Below are 21,603 nucleotides of genomic sequence, written 5' to 3' on the forward strand. Positions count from 1 at the left end.
AACCGAATTCCAGCGGGAGCTGAGCCTCATGTCCTGAAAGTTGTTTGGTTTGATTTGGGTCCTTGCACCATTTAGGACAAAGAGCCAGACTTGACTTCTCCATACCAAAACCTCAAATCTCTATGAATACCTTCATAGGTCAGGGGGTTAAACTCTTCAAGATCATAGAGAAGAGATTCTAGGAAAGCTTAAGCAACCCTTCTTAAATTCTAGCCACAAATTATGGAGAGAAAATCCAAGGAAATAACTCAGCAGAAACAGAGAAACGCAAGGTTTCTGGATCTCTTCCATTTTCTCCCTAAGGCAAGAAGATCTTTATTTTTCTCCCTACTTCTTAAGACCTGAATTAGTAAGATTGTCCAGGTAAACAACTGTTGGCAACTCAGCTAAGGAGCACAGCTTCCATGCTCAGCCAGATTAACACAAACCTCAATTTTCCCCTTGTGAGAATTTACTGAGGAATCAACGCACATAGGATTATCCTGCTCAGCCAATATTAATTTGATGAAATGATTCCTAACACCGTTTCCTTCATCTTTATTGCAGAATATGTGTAGGTATTCTTGTTTTCTGTCAGAGCTTGAAGGAGAGACAGTAAAATGTATTGAGAAGTACTGGACTAGTGAGCAGGGGGACCCCAGGTGCAAGTCTTCCCTCATCTATGGAACTTCCAGGGCGACTTTCAACAAGTGTCTCTCTTTCAACCCAGCCTCCCTCACAGGGTTGTTGTGGGGAGAAATGGAAGGAGGAAGTACTACATACACTGTTTTGATTCTAAATGAAAGGGCAGGCTATAAGCTTAACAAAAGTCAATCTCAAAACCAACTGCCAGGGACTGATTGAACTAGGCTTTATGTGAGGATTTGAAAGAGGGGGACAAACCTGATCCTCCACCTGTTTTTAAAGGTTGGCATGTGGCTGTGGGTGAGAGTGTGCATGAAAGGCAGAGGACCAATGTGGAATTTTGAAGGAAATTGAGGGAAGTGGTAATTTTCCCTGCTCAGGGAATTCTGGTCTTGAACATCTGTGGAAGAGTCGACTTGTGCCTGGAATTAGCAAGTATTTTTTTTTTCTCCCTCCTGGGATCCGGGATTTTGGTACTATCTGGAGAGGAGGCTTAAACACCACCCCGCCTTCACTATAAAGTTGGTTTTATATAAAAAGTGAACCGAAAGCAAGCACGTTTATGGGTGTGTAGAGAAAGCAGTTAAGCTAGGAAGATGGCAGAGAGAAGAGAGTGACCAAGAAGACAGCAGAGAAACCTCCAACCCAACATCAGACATCTCAGCAGGCTTCGGTCGTCTTCAGGCAGCAAGAGAAAACAAAAAAAATCTCATATTTGAGGGGCTGTTATACAGAAGAGGGGGGGGGGGTTCGTCCTATTCTCCAAAGCACCAGAGGTTCAGGACAAGAGGTAATGGATGGAAGCTCATCAAAGAGAGATCCAACCCAGAACTAAGGAGAAATTTCCTGCCAGTGAGAACAATTAACCAGTGGAACTGCTTGCCTGCAGAAGCTGTGAATGCTCCAACACTGGAGGTTTTTAAGAAGAGACTGGACAGCCATTTGCCTGGAGTGGTACAGGGGTCTTCTGTTTCAGGAGGGGGTTTGACTTAGAAGTCCTCCAAGGTCCCTTCCAACTCTTATTATTTGGTATTCTGTCAAGTCTCAGAGCTGCTGCAAGACCATAGAGAGGCAGAAGCGAGTGACGGGGAAGGAAGAGAGTCCAACTGGGGTCTGGAAACCCAGAAAAGCCTGAATGCCCAGTCAAACCCGCTGCATGCAGCACCCCAGGGCTCTAAAAACTAGCTTGTGGGGGGGTGCAATCCAGGGCAGGGAGGGGGCTCTTTCCCAGACAGCAAAGAGACACAGAAACTTGGAATCCCTGGAATGCAGAAAGGGAGGGATTCCTGGCAATTCACAGGAGACCATAGTTATGCAGATAAATGCTTTGCTCCTGCCAGATTTCTGTCTATAGGCAAACACAATAAAGAAAGTAGTCAGAAGTAACTCTTCACGCCCATCCTGGTTCCTTGGACCTGACGCAGCTCCAAAAACAGAGGACTATGAGTGATGGAGGGGGGGGGAGAAAAGGCTACCTATAAAGGAGTGGAAAGGGGTTTCGTGTGCAAAGGGACCGAGATTGGCTACAAGAGCTGAAGACGATTCCATGGGGGGGAAAAAAAACATTTAAAGAGCAGAGAAAGAGTTAAGATAACGAATGGAACTGCTACAAGCCTGGGAATAGGAACACTGAAATAGAACACAGGCAAAGAGATTTAGAGATTAAATATGAATAGAAATAGCTGTAAATTGATAGCAATAGGAAGCTACATAGAATAGCCTCTCTTCCTCCTCCATCCCTCAGCTCTGAGTGGTTTTACAGCTCCAGGACTTGACGGATTTTCTCTCGCTGCCTGAAGGCTACAGATAGTCCTCCACTTATGGACGGTCACTTAGTGGCTGTTCAAAGTCACAATTGCCCAAGATTTGAAGTTCTGACATCTGCCCCCTCCCAACAGACATGTGACTGCAGTTTACAATGTTTTTTTTTGCCAGAAACCAGCATTTACTTCTTGTTTCTGGCAAAAAAATAAAATAAAATAAAAAACAACAACAACAAAACACGCCCATAGTGAATAATGGATTCATTTAACAACTACGGTGTTTGCTTCATGACCACGGTGTTCACTTAATGACCACGATATGGTTAGCAACCATGCTGTTTGCTTTGCAGCCAACAAGAAAAAGGTCATAAAATCAGGCAAAATAATGTTATGACCATCACTATTTATGACCAAAATTGTGGGTTCAATTATGGTCATAAGTCAAAGACGATCAGTGTGGCTGAGGGAAGTTCTTGCCTTTGAGTTGGAGATTTCTCTTTCCAGAGACTCTGCAGTCTTCCTGGCTTAATTTCTTTTTGACATACGAACATATGTGCTTACTTTCAGTTCTCTTTTAATATAACAACAACAACAAGAAGAAGAGCAACAAAAAAACACCCCTCTTTCCAATATAGCAGCGTGGCTGTTTTAACCCTCCTTTCGAGGTAACCCCAAAACTCTGGATCCCAGGAGGGGAAAAATTCTTTGCTCATTCCAGGTTATAAGTTCACATCTTGACTCAGTTCACAATGGACGTTCGACACTGCTGCAAAAGAGAAGAACAGCTGGATGTTGCATATTTGATGCATCTGGCCCACAGTCCTGTTCCTCCTCAAGCCCTTCTCTGAAGCAGACAGGAGGGTGGGTCAGGTGGTGCACAAGAGGGGATTTCCAAGTTGCCTTGCCAAAATTTGCACCTACTGAAAGATGTAAATATCGGTACTCGTGGGAAATGCAGCGGGCGAAGCTGGGCAGGCTCCAGTAAGCCACACCATGGTTGTTGAGCAGGCACTGTCGGCTGGCAGATCCTAAAACAAGAAGCAAGTCATTGGTTAGTGCCCATCACTCAAAGAGGCCGGCACATCCAGCCCCACCGAATTCAGTCCCTTATTCTTCCGTGGTTAACTTGGGAAGCGAGGGCTTTGAAGGGTTATCACCTAATGGGTTATCACCTCCCCTGCAATCCAGATGTCAAAGAATTAAGAAACACTCACTCCCAGCAGGGAGGTGGGGGAGATCAGAAATGCCAAGACAACAGCCACAACTTCATATGGAACCCACCATCTTGACTTCTTCTGTACCCCTTGGGGACACCTTTGACCCCTGCAGGTATTTGGTGGGCATTTACGAAGAAGGCTTAGCAACAGACCAAAGCTGTTTGATGTTCCTCAGTTTTAAATTGGGCACATTCTTTTGCTTTTACAGCAGATCGATTTAGCATGCCGTCCTCTGCCTGAATTGCCTTACGAAAGGATTTCCGGTCACAAATAACACAATAAAACACACTATTGCATTAGATTTTCAACCCAAACGTCTTGGAAGTGAATGGAAGAAATGCCACTGAGACAATCTAAATTCCTTGGGCCTGATGACCCAACGCATAGCATTTTATTTGGGGGAAAAAAAAGGGTTTTTAACTTCAAGTATAGAATAAGGAATGGTGGAAATGAGAATCTAACCCAACAGCTTTCGAATCCCCGGCCACTTCCAGCTTCTGTGCTAAAACGGCTGTTGCCTTTCTAAATCATTGTCCCCACTCTGGCACGCTACTGTGTCAGGAACAGTAACAAGAATAACTTTCCAACTTTGCTTTCTTAAAGTGTTTATTATTTATTATGTTCATGGCTCTGGAGAGTGTGAGTGTTTGAAAATGAGCAGATTGTGACCTCGGCGGTATTTTCAGTGGAAGGAGAGTCAGATGGGGAAGCCAACCTCAAGTGAGAGAGAAGGCCTCCCAGTACAATCTCATTGCAGGTAGTCCTCAGTTTATGGCCACAGCTGAGCACAAGATTTAAGTGAGTTTTGCCCCCCGTTTTATGACCTTTCTGGTCACAATTGTTAAGCGAATCACTGCAGTTGTTACGTTAGTGACATGGTTGTTAAGTGGATCGGGCTTCCCCATTGACTTTGCTTATCAGAAGGTGGCATGACCCCAGGACACTTCACTCGTCATAAATATGAGTCAATTGCCAAGTATCGTATTTTCCGGCGTATAAGACGACTGGGCGTATAAGACGACCCCCCAACTTTTAAGATGATTTTCAAGATTTTTCGTCTTATACGCCGGAAAATCAGCGAGCCCGGGAAGGCACGCCCTCCCCTCTCACTGTGGAGGAAGCAGGGCAGGCTGACGTCTGGCGGGAGCCCACAGGGCAGTCCTGCGCACGCGCGCACTCCCCGGCTGCTCCTTAGCAGCCGGGGAGTGCGTGCTTGTGCAGGACTGCCCTGCCGGCTCCCGTCCGACGCTCTTCCCTCTTGAGGCAGCAGCTGCCTCAAGAGGGAAGAGCGTCGGACAGGAGCCGGCAGGGAAGTCCTGCACATGCACGCGTGCGCAGGACTGCCCTGCCGGCTCCCGCCAGACGCCAGCCGCTGATTTTCCGGCGTATAAGACGACTTGACGTATAAGACGACCCCCCAACTTTTGAGCTGATTTTCATGGGTTAAAAAGTCGTCTTATACGCCAGAAAATACGGTATCTGAATTTTGATCACATGACCATGGGGATGCTGCAAGAGCAGTAAGTGTGGTCATCAGGCACATTTTTCATTGCCCTTGTAACTTTGAATGGTCACTAAATGAACTGCTGTAAGCTGGGGACTACCTGTATTTCATATCACATTTATTTTTATTTTATTTATTAAATTTATTGCTCCACCATCTTACCGCAGGGCAGACCGAGGTTCCTCATTTGTAGTACTGTCTCCAAACATTTGATTATGCCCTGTTTTTTCCCCCTCTTAGACAATAGAAACACGAAGCATGAATATTTCTGTTTCTTTATTTAACAAATTTATAAAGTTTTCCATCGATACGAGGAAAACTCCGGGCAGCAAATGGACATAAAACATAACCAAACTATGTTTGGTTTGATTCATATGAAATTGGGTCAAGGCCTCTTCAAGTTTCATTATCAACATTTCACGCACATAAAAACAGCTAAATCCGAGTTCTATCCATGTTCCCAGTACAACGCTTAGAGGAACAGCCAGGTTTTCATAGTTTTCTGAAAGGTTAATTGTGGCTACCAGGGGCTGTTCTATAAGACAAGTAATGTCACAGAGAAGGTACACCTTCATGCTTGCTGATGTGGTGCTATGGAAACTCCAGATAGAGGGGGAGATTCCACAACACCACAAGGGGAGATGTTGCAACAAGAGGGGGAGAGAGGCTTGTTAGCTTAGAGTTGCTCCATGGGAAGAAGCCACAGAGGCCAGACTCCTGAAGCCTGTTCCCAACAGAATCCCAGAGTTAGTCTGGCGAGATTCTTGCAAAGAGGAGAGCAACAATGAAGACTCTACTTTGACCTGCTCATGGAGACATGCTGGATCCTTGTGACTGACGGGGTGCCTGGCAGAAACCATCAGGGGTGGGAGGTCCTGTAAGTAACCTGGCCCCATTCTATGTAGGGTGTTACAAGAGGACAAGCAGAACCTCAAATTGTACCCACGTCCAGTACTGTTCTCCCCACTTCATAATGAATCAGGATAGTATTGAAGGATTTTGCTTCTTCCAGTTCTACTAAGACATGCCACGTTTCATCATGGGACAAAGCAATCATGTTTGCAAAATGGTCTTTAAAGAAGGCTTGTGAATTCTCCAAATTCAGAATAAGAAGTTTGAAAGCGGTTGATTCCCCCCCCCCCGCCCCCGGGAGAAGATGCACATTATGGGGGATCAATTATTATTTTTTTAATTCAGTAAATTTTGGTGATGGATGGAAGGCAAGGCACTATCCGCAATGTGTGAAAGTATGAAGTGTTAAACCAAGGTAATGAGAAATGCTCTCCAGATAAATAAAGGGTAGTACTACATCCACGTTTGGGGCTTATTTATGCAGGGAATCTGGATTTCAATTGTATAATTCATCTAAATCCAAACAGATTTTTACCAAGATGGATTTGAATTTACTACAACGAGCAATTTTATTCAATTTATATTATGTTGATTATGGTTTTTGCTAGTCATTTTTAGCTTAGGTTTAATAGTGATTTTTAGTCTGTTAAAATGATTTATGTGGTATATTTAATTATTCACAATGTTAATGATATTTAAGACCTCCCTGACATTTTAAAGTCCCCAGTTCATTTATCTGTATTATATTGTTTTACTTTTTTATATTTCCTCTTGTATATGTAATTTTCTTGGAAGTACTCAATAAAGGAAACAAATTCTGATGTTGCACTGCCTGGTTCGCCTGGTGCGCCAGTTGCGGCCCTATCTGGACCGAGATGCCCTACGCACAGTCACTCATGCGCTCGTGACCTCCCGGTTAGACCACTGCAACGCTCTCTACATGGGGCTGCCCTTGAGGACCACTCGGAGGCTTCAGCTGGTGCAGAATGCAGCCGCGCGAGTTGTGATGGGAGTCTCCCGATACTCCCATGTAACGCCTCTTCTCCGCGAGCTGCATTGGCTTCCAGTTGCCCTCTGGGTGAGATTCAAGGTGCTGGTGATGACCTATAAAGCCCTAAATGGCATGGGCCCGGATTATCTGAGGGAGCACCTGTGGCCAGCGTCAATTTCCCATCGTCCTGTGCGCTCCCACAGGGAGGGCCTCCTCAGGGTACCGCCAGTCAAGGATTGCTGACGGGCCATCCACAGGGGGAGGGCGTTCTCTGTGGGGCGCCTGCCCTATGGAATCAACTGCCAACAGAACTTCGGACTGCCCCTGACGTTTGTTCATTTCGCCGGGACCTAAAAACCTGGCTCTTTGAGCTATCTGGCCTGGACTGAGGGGTTTTAATGATTTTAAATTGTGATTTTGACTTTTTGGGGCTATACTTAATTTAATTTTATTTTAATTTTATATTGTATTGTTTTTAAATTCTGCCCTGTAAACCGCCCTGTGTCCTTCGGGGAATAGGGCAGCATATAAACTGAATTAATAATAATAATAATAATAATAATAATAATAATAATAATAATAATAATGATAATGATAATAATGATAATAATAATAATAATAATAATAATAATAATAATAATAATAATAATAATAACAACAACAACAACAACAACAACTCCCATCTAACCCAGTCACCTTGGCACTGATGGGACCAACGGTCCAACAGATCCAGAGGCCAGAAGGTTGGTTGCTATTAATGTCAACTAAAATAGTCCTCTGTTTTCAGAGTGAAATCCAGATTGGAAAAGGTCTGTCATTCATAAATCTACCTCTCCTTTTTCAGTTGTCCTCTGTGGTGTTTTAGGCTCCAGTTTGGGGAACCTACATTGTCAATCTTTACCCAGGTATCTACCTACCTGTAGCATTGGATGGGCATTTGTTGTAGACTGTTTCACCAGCTGAAGCTTTCTTCCAAGTCATCAGGGCAATGGACTCATCCCTACACATCTCGTGAAAGGCTGGGAGGAGACAAGAGGGAACAGGTGTGGAAGCAGAACAAATACAGTCACCTAGCAAAGTTAGTCCAAAGATACGATGGTGGGGAAAAGGAGAACAGACACAGCAGAGGTGATGGTCTATCACCAAATTAAGGATGTGCAGATGAATTATCTCATTTTTCCCCCTACCGATTCTCATATATTTTATTAAATATACCGCCCTTCTCCCGAAGGACTCATATCATTGGAGGGAGCAAAATATGCCTTTAAATTTATTCCAAAGGCAAGAGATTTGAAATATATCCCCGAGGATGAAGCTGTGTAAGGTACCTGGGAAAGATCTTGGGCGACAGGACGACGGGATGCAGACTAAGCAATGGTTAGGTAAGAGACAGCTGAACCCACAGAATAAAAGTGGGTGGGGCAATTGTCTCAGAAGAGACCCTCCCTAGCTTCTTGGACTGTCAGGGCGAGGTGGGAGAGATGTATTTTCAGGCTTGCAAGATTGTGTTGATGTAATCTTACGATAAAGATAAAGCTAAAACTTCTGGATCTGCCTCTTATCTGAAGTACCTCACAAGATTGACGACCTGTGTCAACTTGCCCCTATGAGATGACAAAATGGCCACAGACACTAATGAATGCCCACTCACGCATATCGTAGGAGGAAAGCTGTGTTAGCATAAGATTGCGGGGGGGGGAGGGGGGAATAGGAGTCTCATAGCATCTGTTCAGATTTTAATAAAAATTAAAGTAGAACAGGTGCTACCAGACACCTCCTGATTTCAGTCCTTCATTGGACGGTCATCTTTCAATCCTGCACAATTTGCAATTTCTACTCCTTGGACATTTAAGATGTATGGACTTCAACTCCCAGAATACCCCAGCGAGCATGGCTGGCTGGGGAATTCTGCGAGATGAAATCCACACATCTTCAATTTGCCAAGGTTAGGAAACCCCGCATTAAACTGAATTCAAACCAGTAGAACGCCATGTGGGACAACTCTTCTGCCCATCCCTCTCGAGGAGGGCTGGCATGCTATGTTCCGAATACCTGGGCATTTTTTCTCATTGCAGGTCTTCACTTCTTCCCCACTGCCCTCACAGGGGTAGTCTTGTGTCCCTGTCCCTTGGCACATCCGGAAACGTTTCTGCCAGCCAGCGTCACAAGTCTTGGAGCAGAGATTCCATTCACTCCATGGACCCCATTTGCTCGCAACTGCAGTCAAGGGAGCGGAAGGTGGTGAGGATTAGCAGCTTCTCAATCCCTTGGCACACACTCTGTTCTCCTTTCTTATCCACACATTTATTTATGTAGCAAATGGCATCTACATAACATACATCACAAATAATACACATTATATATACACATTATATATGCACATATAAGTTTAAGTAGAGCATCAGCAAGTGTGTGTGTGTGTGTGTGTGTGTAATGTATAGACATTACAATATACAGGATAAAATATTAAGGTAAAACCATAATAAAAACCATGACCCCTGGTGGTGCAGTGGTTAGAAAGCAGTACTGCAGGCTACTTCTGCACTTTGGCAGTTCGATCCTGACTGGCTCAAGGTTAACACAGCTTCCATCCTTCCAAGGTCAGTAAAAATGAGGATCCAGATTATTGGGGGCAATATGCTGGCTCTGTAAAACACTTAGAGAGGGCTGTAAAGCACTGTGAAGCGTTATATGGATCTTATTGCTGTTGCTAAATATGGCACCATAAAGTCACAGTAGGTTAGATGCTATAATTCAATAACTAAGGAAGCTAACCATCTAACTGCTTCTGGTGTGGCTGTGATGAGACTATCCCAGGTACCCTGAAATTTCCCAAGGAGAGATTCTCAAATTATATGTGCACCACAGTCACACTGCAGACTTACGGCCATTGCTCACCTAAAGAGCTTTGACCTAGTTCTGGCATGGCCTGTCCTGATTCTATTCAGGTGGCTCCATATATTTGGGGGCAGCTGCATTTCTCAAAGTGATTTTGTTGGATCTGCATGATCTGATTGGTTATAGTTATTAAAGCTCACCCACTTTAATTGCCATTCTTCGTCTAGATCTGTGGTAGCAAACCTATGGCACGCATGCCACAGGTGGCATGCAGAGCCCTCTCTGTGGGCACGCATGCTGTCGGCCCAGTCCTAGCCCTTCAGCTGGGTTTTATAAAACCTTTTCGCTTTAGGTCTCCGCTGTCGTGTGCAAAAAAAAAGGTTAATCAATCAATTTCAACTTCTTGCTGGGAAAAAAAAAGACCTCGCAAAGTTGGAATTGATTGATTGAACTTTTTAGTCCCATCCAGTCTGCAGTTACCATCGCAGCCACACCCACCTAATTGGCCACACCCACCCATTTGGCCACACCCTAATTGGCCACGCACACCCGGCACTCAACGATACATAAGTGGGTTTTGGGTTGCAGTTTGGGCACTCGGTCTCTAAAAGGTTCGCCATCACTGGTCTAGATCATAAGATGGTGGTAAATTACCCCAAACCAGTTCCCTAGATTTCAGCTTGGTGTGAAGTAGAGATTATTCACATATGTGCAGACATATTCTCCTAATTTGCTTTCCTCTTAGCTGGAGGACCAGCTAGAAAGGCTAGGAAGACAGAAGGACACCTTTGGGATCAGAGGGGTGCGACGGGGCTGGCTGATAATTGCTTTAATTAAATATACCACAAAAGATTAAATCCGTTTATCAATAATTCAAATCTCATTTAAACTACAGGGGTCTCTCTTCTCACCTGCGGTTCTGATCACAAGGGGTAACTTAACAAATGGAATTCATTTCCCATCCCTCAGGTGGTATTCTGTTTTCCTGGATGCACCTTTATCAGACCCAGAGAATCTTGAAGTACAGGGCAATTGCCAAAAAAACAAACAAACCCGCAACAACAAGAAATTCTAGAATACAATTGCCCATGAACCTTTGGCAATTTGTCAAGACAAGAGTTGGGCTTGGGTCTCTCACATAGGCAAATACTATACTATACAATTTTCTTATGGCAGTGGACCACTTTTTTTGTCTCAGATTTTGTTTTGGAACTATACATCATCCCTCATGTCCTGGTACATGAAGAATGTACCAAAATTAATCTTCTTTGGAGGAAGATGATCCATGGCCAGAGTTCTGCTAGATGACACCATTGGAAGTGTCCTGACCCTGAAGAAAGGTCATTGGTTTCCTTCACTGGGTGTCACCCTTTTGAGATTGGCCAGTTCCAGAAACAGACACCATAGAGATGCCACTCTATTATTGTAGCTTCTCTGTGTAGGCAGCCATGGATTAACCGTTAAGCAGAATAAGGTTGTGGGTAGGACACCAAGGGACTGGAGGGGGAAAGGAACCACTAGTTCCTCTTAACTGGTTGAAGCGCATCAGAGAGAGAGATCCAACCTAGATATAAAGAGACAGTGAGAACAATTAATCAGTGGAACAGCTTGCCTCCCAGAACTGTGGATGCTCCATCACTGAAGGTTTTATTTGGACAATGGTTAATCCAGGAGGGTATAAATATTCCTTCCTTGGACAGCGGGTTGGACTAGAAGACCTCCAAGGTCCCTATGATTCTGTGAACTATCTTTCACTACCATACTCAACTTTAGTTTTCATTACTGAATGAGTCTTAATGTCTTGTCAGCTAGGCTATGGAAGGGATGACAGGCACCAGAGTTGGGCTGGGCTTAGGGTATAGATATGAAAAACATCTACATACAATTCAAAAGATACAATCAAAAAGCTAAAAAGGAAACAAAAAGACAAAAATAACCTCCCCCCCATCAGCTATCAGCACCCTGATAAACAGAGATTAACACCGAGATTAACACTGGAACAACAATCAAGCAGCAACAATCAAGGAACTACCAATTTAGACATACAAGCTAACAATAAACAACTTCTAATCAAGGAATCGCCACGTCCATTCCCACCAACACTGATAGGGCAAGTCACCTGTATATAGAGAGCAAACCCCACTCCCTTCTAGCACTGATGATGCTACTTGGTTGGGTAATGAAACATCTGCAAGAATACAATCAAGCTCAGAGAGCACCAAGGACCCCACATCAGTTGGCCTTAATCTGACTCTGGTTATAGGGTAGGATAATGGAATCATGAAATCTTTTACTACACAAAGTCAAGGCCAGGCTAATCTGAATTTCTTTCACCCAACTGTGAAGTTACTTCTCTATCATCTTTTTTATGCCTTTAAGGTAAACTCCAAATTCCTTCATTCCAGGAATGACAGACTGATGTGTTTCTGTGGCAGTTGACTGTGGTCTCTTTGCCTACCGATAAGGCAATACCGCAAGCAGCTGTTCAGTTATCTTTTCGCATCAGGAACAATCCAAGGGGCATCTAATGCAAAAATACAACGGCTTGCTTCCATTCCAAGGGAGAATGCTTAGAAGCGGCTCAGTTTAATGCCGAGAATCATTCAGATACACAAGAGGAAACATCCTTCATGGGTAGATACTTTGTGTGCAAAGGAGCTTTTGTTAATTAAATTTATTATGACGCACCACTATCTTTTTCTCGGCAAAAATTTGCAAAGGACTGCTCCACTCTTCCCTTACCTGATCTCTTCACATTTTGCTCGACTGAAACATTACATGTTCCAGCCAGGAAATTATATTTTTTAATGCTCCCTAATAAGTGTTCAACAAAAGTCATCATGCAAAAATGATAACACACCGGGGAGAAAGCCCGTGCTTTCCTGTCTTCTTTTTGGAGCACTAGCTTTAAAAATGCAGGGGGGTCTTGCCGTGACATCATCTCATTCATGCCCCTATTGCTATAAACGTCTAGGTCTAGGAGAGCAAGGGGCAGCTTACTCAGAAGAGGAGCTACAATTGCTTTTGTAATTATGCAGCATAAGATACCAAAGAAAGGTGGAGGGGAATCTCTTTTTTATGGGGTTTGAATTTTTAAAGTGGTCGAGAGTATTGACTCTCGGCAAATGTACAGGTACTCATTTCAGTCCTTAACTAGACCACTCAAAATGTAAAATCCTTGAGCTTTTGGCAGCAGCATGGCTGTGAATGGATGTTGGGGCTGGGAACAGCCTATGGTTGACATCAGGGTCTTCAGCAGCTGCTTAAAACTTTTTTATTCCAAGCAGGATTTCCTGGGGAACATTTAGCAAGATTTATTGAGAAGAACTAGATGGCGTTACAAGAATTCCAGCAACTGAACCATTTCCCATTTAGAATCAATCTATCTCCAGGTAGGTTGTAAAGACTCTTTGATTTTCTTTCAAACAGTCTCCTGATGATCCAGCAATAATAGAACAGAGTTGGAGTTGGAAGGAACTTTGGAGGTCTTCTACTCCAACCGCCTGCTCAGACAGGAAACCCTATACAATTTCAGACCAATGGTTGTCCAGTCTCTTCTTAAAAACCTCCAGCGTTGGAGCAGTCATAACTTCTGGAGGCAGGTCATTCCACTGATTATTCTTTCTCACTGGCAGGAAATTTCTCTTTGTAGAAAGGTGGGTCTCTTCAATGATCATTGGGAATTTGGCTGGTTTCATAACAGGTGCTTCAGTCCACAGCAGTCTGGAAACCATCTTCTAGAGAGAATCTAAGAAATAACTGTTTTTGCTAAAGGTATAATGAGTCCCGATTCCTTTTGATTCTGAACTTCTTGGTCCTAGAAATAGTTTTGCTTAAGTGGTCCTTGGGAAATTCCCATTGCCCAACCTTCTGCTTCACAAAACTTTTGACCAGATGCAAAGTCCTCCCATAGGAAAATCTGTCAACCATTATCATCATCATTGTCTCCTGGGCTCAAAATCATAAATAGCTGCAATTTTGATCCGGCAACTAGTCCTTTTTACGCTGGTGCAATGAGGCATAGGATCTCCCAGTGCAAAAGGTTCAGTTTTGTCCTCTCAAGAAAAAGTAGCCTTCCTCGGCATTTAAATGGTAAAGGTTTCCCTTGCCAGTTATGTCTGACTCTAAGGGGCAGTGCTCATCTCCGTTTCCTAGTCGAGTGGGACAGCATTGTCCAAAGATGCTTCCGTGGTCACGTGGCCAGCATGACTATATGCCAAAGGTGCTCAGAAAGTTGTAAGCTTGGCCACTACATCTCCGGTCCTGATCATTACAAGGACATATAAGCCATAATAAGTGTCAAATGATTTTAAGAAGGCTACCTACAGGAAACCTTAATAGTCCTCTGTAGAATAATGGATTCAGGCATTGATGGAGACAGTTTCTCCTGGATGCGCAGGATCAAAATTGGATTCTCACCTGCGTCTTGGCTCTGTGTCTTGCACAACCTATCAAGCAATTCACAACCAAAATTCTCAGTCTCATTAGGTGGGTTTCTTTGTTTTTTTTTTTTTATTGAAAAGTTTTAAAATACAGTTTTCCTTTAGAAAACCCCCCTTCCCCCTCCCTCCTCCCCTCCCTACCTCCCCCCTATCCCCCCCTCCCCCTCTCCCTCCTCCCTCCCCTGCCTCCCCCCCCTACTTCCCCTCCTCCCCCCCTCCCCCCCCCCGACTTCCCAGAGCAAAATACAAGGTATATATCTAAAAAGCAATCATAAACAATCATATACTAACAATTATAAACTCTAAAATCCATCACTCTCTAGCTTATATAGAGTAAACCAATCCTTAATAATACTAAATATGTATAAAGAACTAAAATAAAAGAAAACTAGCGTCATTCCCATCTATGTTCTTCCACAATTCACTATTTCCTAAACATATTCTCATTTACACATCACAAGCACCTATCCCTATTAACCTCTCTAGCCAAAATAGGCTATAATAGATAGTTCTTACACAAATTAACCCACATTAACCCACAAAACTTTCTTCCTCTTCCTCTGTAGTAAATTGTCCATTAATTCCAAATTAAAGATTCTGTTACCATACATATCATCCCAAAACTCTTAAAAACACAACTACCACTTGACTATCAGTATGTTGTGGAAGTTCCATAGATTTCTACTAGTCCTATTTTCTTATCTTTTTTGAGCGTTTTAAGGCAGCACGCGTCACCCTCTGTTCTCTAGGATCATCCAAAAGAGTTGCAGCTTGATCTCCTCCTGTACCATTCTCGTCTATCTGTCCATCTTCATCCTCTTGATGTTCTCCTTCTCCAGATCCCTCTGCAGCTTCCAAAAGTGTTGATGGGGTTGCTTTTAAGACATTGTTGTAAAAATCATGCGCTTGCTTCACAGTACCCAAACAGTACCTTTTGCCTTCATACATGAAGCTCAACCCAGCTGGGATCTCCCATCTGAACCTTATATCTCTTTGCTTGAGCTCTTGCACAAGAAATATAAAGTCCTTCCTTCTCTTTAAAATCTTTGGAGGAATTTCTTTTAGAACCAAAACTTCTTGACCAGCAATCACAACTTTAGTATCATAGGCAGCTTGTATAACTTCATCTCTAATTTCCCTTTTTACAAAATAAACCACCACATCTCTAGGCAACTTTCTCTGTTTAGCAATCCACGAGTTCACACGAAACACTTTGTCCATGCCTTGTTTTATTTCAGATGCTGGATGGTTCAATACCACCTCAAAAGCCTCAGAAACCAGCTGCTTTAAATCTTCCTTAATATTCTCTTTTAGGCCTCTAATTCTAACAGCAAACTGCATCTGGTAAAATTGAGCCAGACTCAGTTCGCTATCCATTTTGTCTTTTAAATCTTCAATTTCCAATACTTTTGCTTCTAATATAGCATTCTTTTGAGTCAGTTCTTCCACTTTGTCATCCAGCACCTCCACACATTTAGCTACTTTATGCACTGAGGACAAAATGTCTACCTTCATCTCTCTGAGTTTCTGTTCCATCCTTTCTTCCATTCTCTGCTCCAATTTCTCCAATTTCTCCTCCATCTGTGCAAATTTAACACCCATTGACTCCAAAATTAACTGGGTATGTTTTTCAAGATCCTTCGATGTCAATACATCTGGAGAATGCAACGCCTGCAGTAATGATTGTTGCTGCACCGGAGAATTTCCAGCACTCCGAAAAGTTCTAGGGGGAGGTTTAGACGCCATCTTTTACTTACAATTGTGACGCACTTTCACTTTAAGTTTTAAGCAAAGTCCATCAAGCTCGAGAGTAAAATAAAATAATCCTCTTCATCTCTTCATCTTTCCCTCTTGTACTGCTCTGCCTGCTCGTTTCCTTTCATAGTCTCTCCTTCAAGCAGGGATGGTCGCAGACGCCTGGCTCTGCTCCATGAAGTCCGGAGCAGAGACGCTAGCCAGCTGGGAGCAGCCCAGGCTGCGGGGGAGTTCGATCCTTCAGCCGCCCAAGCTCCAAGCTCAGGCGGCCCCGGAGAACTCAACCCCTACCTGGGGGCTCACCCCCTCCTCTTCTCCCGAGGAGGGGGCTTCAAATTCGCCCGAACAGCTGATCGGCGCTGTTTCGGGCGAAAAATCACACAGCTGAGCGGCGGGCAGCCCGGGAAGGCTGTCTCCGGCGCCGCGGAGCCACCGGAAGTCAGGTGGGTTTCTTGCAAGGAAAAGGGGATTTGCTTACAGAGCTTTGATAGCTGGATATACCGTATGTACTTTAGCTCCCATTTATTATTGAGCATACGAAGACAAAACTTCCTTGCTGTCTTTGATTCTTTTTTTCTAAGCGTTTCTTGACTGGAAGGGTGAGGAGGTTGCTTTCTATTTATAAGATACAAAAGGAATATCCATCTTTTCTTCTTTTGCAATATCTGAATATATCCCTTCCTTTTCCTAGGCTAATTCTATTACAAGCTCCTTTTGATAAGACATTCTACTTCTTGACTTTCCGCTTGCAGACAATCTTTCTACTAATGTTCTGTAATTATGATAAACTTGCCCCAAAGCAACTCTGTACCCAGCTAAAATCAAAGCTTTAAAGATCTGGATTCTAGTCTTATTTCAGATACAGACGCCACATAATCTGAGAGAGGAACAAGGTGACCATCCAGTTACTGGAAACAGGAAGAGACAATGATTTACCTTGCAGGATTAAGGACAGCCTACACAAACACACCAAATAAGAAAGAAAGAAAGAAAGAAAGAAAGAAAGAAAGAGAGAGAGAGAGAGAGAGAGAGAGAGAGAGAGAGAGAGAGAGAGAGAGAAAGAAAGAAAGAAAGAAAGAAAGAAAGAAAGAAAGAAAGAAAGAAAGAAAGAAAGAAAGAAGGAAGGAAAGAAAGAAAATTAACAGTAATCAGAGAGGAAAAACGTAAGGCAGTCTTTCTCAACCTCCCACCACTGTGTGGACTTCAACTCCCAGAATTCCCCAGCCACACAACTTAAAGTGGCCATCTCCAGACCCAGCTGTCACTCTTCAGTAAAAACTGGCAAATGAAACTTGATTCTGAGGGAAGATGGGGAGACAGGAGCCACAAGCAGCTCAAGGCCATCTGTCATCCCTGCCTGATGGCTGTCATCTTCAAACCTGCTGCATTAGGACCTGTGATTTTACAAAGGAAAAGCTGTTGCTCCAAACTAATTGGCAGCACACAGGGTGATGTTAACCATGACTAGCTAAGCCTGTAGCCCAGGGTTTGGACAATATCAAGCCAGGATTCTCTGGCATAGTTTGAAATTGGGCTCATAAAAGCTGAGAGGTGTACTGTTTGCCAAGGAAAGGAGTCAGGATTTTGAAGTCCTTACAGGCTATCTTCTTCCCATTCGCTACCATCCAGGTCAGCAGTCATTCTCCAGGTATTCCTGATGTAGCAAGGAAGACTTTGGGTCCCACATCATGGCCACTCCTTAGCAGAAGACTTCCCAAGATCAAAGCATGAAAACATTTCATGACAGAGTTAAAATCGGGGCTCTTCAAGCTTGGCCCTTTTATGACTTGTGGACTTCAGCTCCCAGAATTCCTGGCTGAGGAATTCTGGGAGTTGAGGTCCACAAGTCATAAAAGGGCCAAGTTTGAAGACCCCCTGGTTAAAAATCTTTCTCACTGCACAGCTGTTCTGCCTTCAGATGCGGCATTTAGCAAAGCTTACTTCTGCTTAATACAGTTGTAAGTCCTCAACTTACACGAGTTCATTTAGTGACCAAAGCTAGAATACCACTGGAAAAGTGACTTATAGCCATTTTTCACACTCATAACTGTTGCAGCCTCCCCATGATTACATAATCAAAATTCAAACGCTTGGCAACTGGCATGTATTGATGACGGTTGCAGTGTTCCGGGGTCATGTGATCACCTTTTGCGACCTTCTGTCGAGCAAAGTCAATGGGGAAGCCAGGTTCACTTAACCATGTTACTAATTTAACAACTGCACTGCCTCACTTAACAACTGTGGCAAGAGAGGTCGTAAAATGGGGCAAAACTCACCTAACCGCTGTCTTGATTAGCAACAGAAATTTTGGGTTCAATTGAGGTCATAATTTGAGGACTACCTGTACATTTTTGGCAACGATTGGACTTTGATGGAGCCAGAGAGATTTAAGGGTTAATATATGGTGCAAAATATCTTGAATTTGAAACATCTTGGATTGAGCATGAAAGAGTAATTTTGAGTACATGAGTTCCAAGTTCAAAAGAGGTTTTGTCTCAGGTTCAAAGTGGTCAGGGCCAATTAAGAAATAGCTCTATTTCTATCACAAAACACCTTCAGACTAATCAAATGAATTTGTTTTAAATTGCAAAGGGATTATTTGCCGCTGAAACGACTATTCTGAGGTCAAAACAAGGTGGTTTTGGATGTCAAACAATTCAGATTTGACATTTTGCATTCCACTCCTCTCTAAACTCAACCATTGAACGTCTTTGGGCCAAACATTTTTGTTTTTGTTTTGTTTTTTGTCACACAAACTTATCTCACACCTGTTGTTGGGAGAATAAAACAAGAACTGGCACCCCATGCTTACTTGAGCTCATTAAAATAAATGCTTGATAAAAGTGAAATAAATAAATTAAATTCTATTCATCTCTCATCCTTGGTGAATTTAAAATGCTAGCTAAATGCTATCTTTTTTTTTCTGCTGTTTCATCTCAGTTGCTTTGTTTGTTTGTTTTTAGAAATGCCTGTAGGCCAAACTGGCAAATCAGCTTGGTAGCATTTTTAAAAAAAAACCCAAAAAAACAAAACCCTAAATAAATCGCTGCTTTTTCTTGACTGGAGACTTCATTTTCCTCATCAAGGTCCTGAGATCAATGAGACAGTGGGGAAGAGCTGTTCAAAAATTATTTGTTGAATTCGGCAACCTCAGACTCCTTCAAGAGATATATCACCTTGGGCAGTGAGGAAGAAATGGTAAAGTTGTAGTTAGAGAGCAACAAATCCAGGAAATGGAAATCAAATATTTATCAAATGCTTAAGTCTTAGAAGGAAGGGGTGAGTCAAAATCTTCAACATGCTGGTCAATCAAGGCCCCATCCCTTTGGTGTATGTGTGATCACAATAGGCACATCTGCCTCTTGCAGCCTTTGACACACTTGCATCTTCTCCCAGGGACTTCCCTGCTGGACAGTGGTTTCGTACTGTCAGCATTTGCCAATTGGCTATATTGGTGGTGGTATGAACAACTAACTTCTTTCCTGTTTAAAAGGGTACTGTGGACCTTACCCAGATGACTACTGATTACTGCTTTGACATGGGACAAACCATGAGGTGTCAATTTCAAACAACTGTATTAAGCAGAAGTAAACTTTGCTAAATGCCGCATCTGAAGGCAGAACAGCTGTGCAGTGAGAAAGATTTTTAACCAGGGGGTCTTCAAACCTGGCCCTTTTATGACTTGTGGACCTCAACTCCCAGAATTCCTCAGCCAGGAATTTATGCCTGGCAGCACTTCCTGAATAACAAGTTTTCCCACAAATTGACTGAGTGATTCTTCCCGTGAGAAATTAGGAATAGACTGAGAAAGGAGCAAAAGGGAGATTGAACATCCTCAATCAAAAAGCAGATGGAACATCCATTGGTCACCTAGCTCATAGTTCCACAACCTTTGGGGATTGGGGGGGAGGGAGGAAAGAAGGGATGGTTTTGTTGGGGATGTGTGAATGCAAGCTCACGTGCATCTGAATGAACACCTGTTGTTCGCGCGAGTGGGGCCATGAGCGCTCACGCAAGTAGGGCAGCAAGCATCTATGATGCTCGCGCAAATGGGGCCGCAAACACCCGCAATGCTCGGATGAGAGGGGCAGCATATGCATGCAACGCTTGTGTGAATGGGGCCGCGAACACCTGCAATGCTCATGCAGTTGTGGCCCCAAACGCCAGTGACACTTGCGCAAAAGGGGGTGCGAATGCCTGCAATGCTCGTGCGAAGGGCTTTGCCCATGCCTGCACTGGCCAGCCACTCAGGTGGCCTGGTGGCCAATAGGCAGTGGCCCGGCAGTGGGCCATGGCCCACAGTCTGGGGACCCATGTCATGAGAAGCAAATTGGCCCAGATGGAAGAAACTTTTCAAACTCAGTGAAAGAAATTCCACCTCACAATAAATGAGGGCTAAAAAGTCCCCTTGCAGTTTCCAAGAAGCTGTATTTATCCAAGACTAGCATCAGACGGGAGACCCAGTTTGGTATCACAGTGAGGTATTAGGCTAGAATCTAGGAGATCACGACTTCCAAACCTATCGTAAGCACGAAGCCTGCTGAATGACTTTAGGCCAGCTATTTTCTCTCAGCCCTAGGAAGCAGGCAATGGCAAACCCTTCCTGAAAATCTTGTCGAGAAAACTGCAGGGGCTTCTCCAGGCAGTCTCCAAGTGGAACGGGACAACTCGCTGTAGCTGACTCCTCCCAGCCGCCTTGCTGCAGGGCAACTCGCCGTGGGACAATTCAATGCGAGATAACTCAAGAGAGGGGCAGGAGGGACAAGGGACTCCTTGCTCTGGCTCAACCCAGCCTCGAAGACTTGTAACCTGAGAAGGTTCAAACCTAAAGCAAGATGAGGCCTGCTGTAATTCACTCGTCCTTCTCTTGAGTTATCCCGCACCGAATTGTTCCGCAGCGAGTTGGCCGTGGCGAGTCAGCAAGGGCGAGTCAACCACGGTGAGACGGCTGGGACAAGTTGACCATGGGGAGTTATCCTGGACCTGTCTCCAAGAACTGGACCCAACAGAACAGAATGAAAAACAGCAACAAGAAACCATTAGCGATCCCTTTCTGCAATCTGTAATTCGTGCTTCCTCAATCTCGCTGAGCTGCGTGGGGGATGATATCCCAGGCCTTTGCCTGATTTTTTTAAAGACAGTGAATAAAGACAGCCCCCTTACCTGAACATTCTGGATTGTAACACTCCCTGGCATCAGCATGAGCTCCTTTGCACTCTGCCAAGCCATGAGCCAAGACACTGCATTTGCGGGTTCGCTGCTGAGTCCCATTGGAACATGTCACTGAGCACCGGCTCCAAGATCCCCAGTCCAGCCATTGGCCTTCCACTGTCACAAAGAAGCACAAGCAAAAGTCCTTTCATGAAGAATTGTGTAATTCAAGATGTTCTTCTTTCAGTTCAAACCACCATCATCTCCATCCCCTCTAGTTCCCAAAGTAGGAATCCCTCATGAAGCTTCTCCTCAAACTTATCTTCAGCAGAATGAACAATAAGATGGTCTAGATCAGACATGTCAAACTCGTGACGTCATGTGACGTCGCACGATGTATCAGAACTTTTTCCCATTGCCAGCAATGGGATGGGCGCGGTTTCTCCGTGACGCTCCGGCCTGCGGG

General features: G+C 43.9%; 1 protein-coding gene across 1 annotated transcript in view; it reads right to left on the reverse strand.

Moving 5' to 3' along the window:
• The window catches only part of ADGRB2 (adhesion G protein-coupled receptor B2), a gene marked incomplete at both ends in the record, with an annotated part of 200,334 nt that overhangs the window by 88,701 nt on the left and 90,030 nt on the right, over positions 1-21,603 (reverse strand). The window contains 4 exons of the mRNA XM_081334490.1: positions 3,309-3,415; positions 7,869-7,970; positions 9,004-9,168; positions 21,150-21,314. Coding sequence (XP_081190616.1) covers positions 3,309-3,415; positions 7,869-7,970; positions 9,004-9,168; positions 21,150-21,314 — 539 coding nt within the window. The remainder of the gene's footprint in view (positions 1-3,308; positions 3,416-7,868; positions 7,971-9,003; positions 9,169-21,149; positions 21,315-21,603) is intronic.

This window comes from Vipera berus (assembly GCF_964194415.1).
Source record: "Vipera berus genome assembly, chromosome: 9".
NCBI classification, from domain to species: Eukaryota; Metazoa; Chordata; class Lepidosauria; order Squamata; family Viperidae; genus Vipera; species Vipera berus.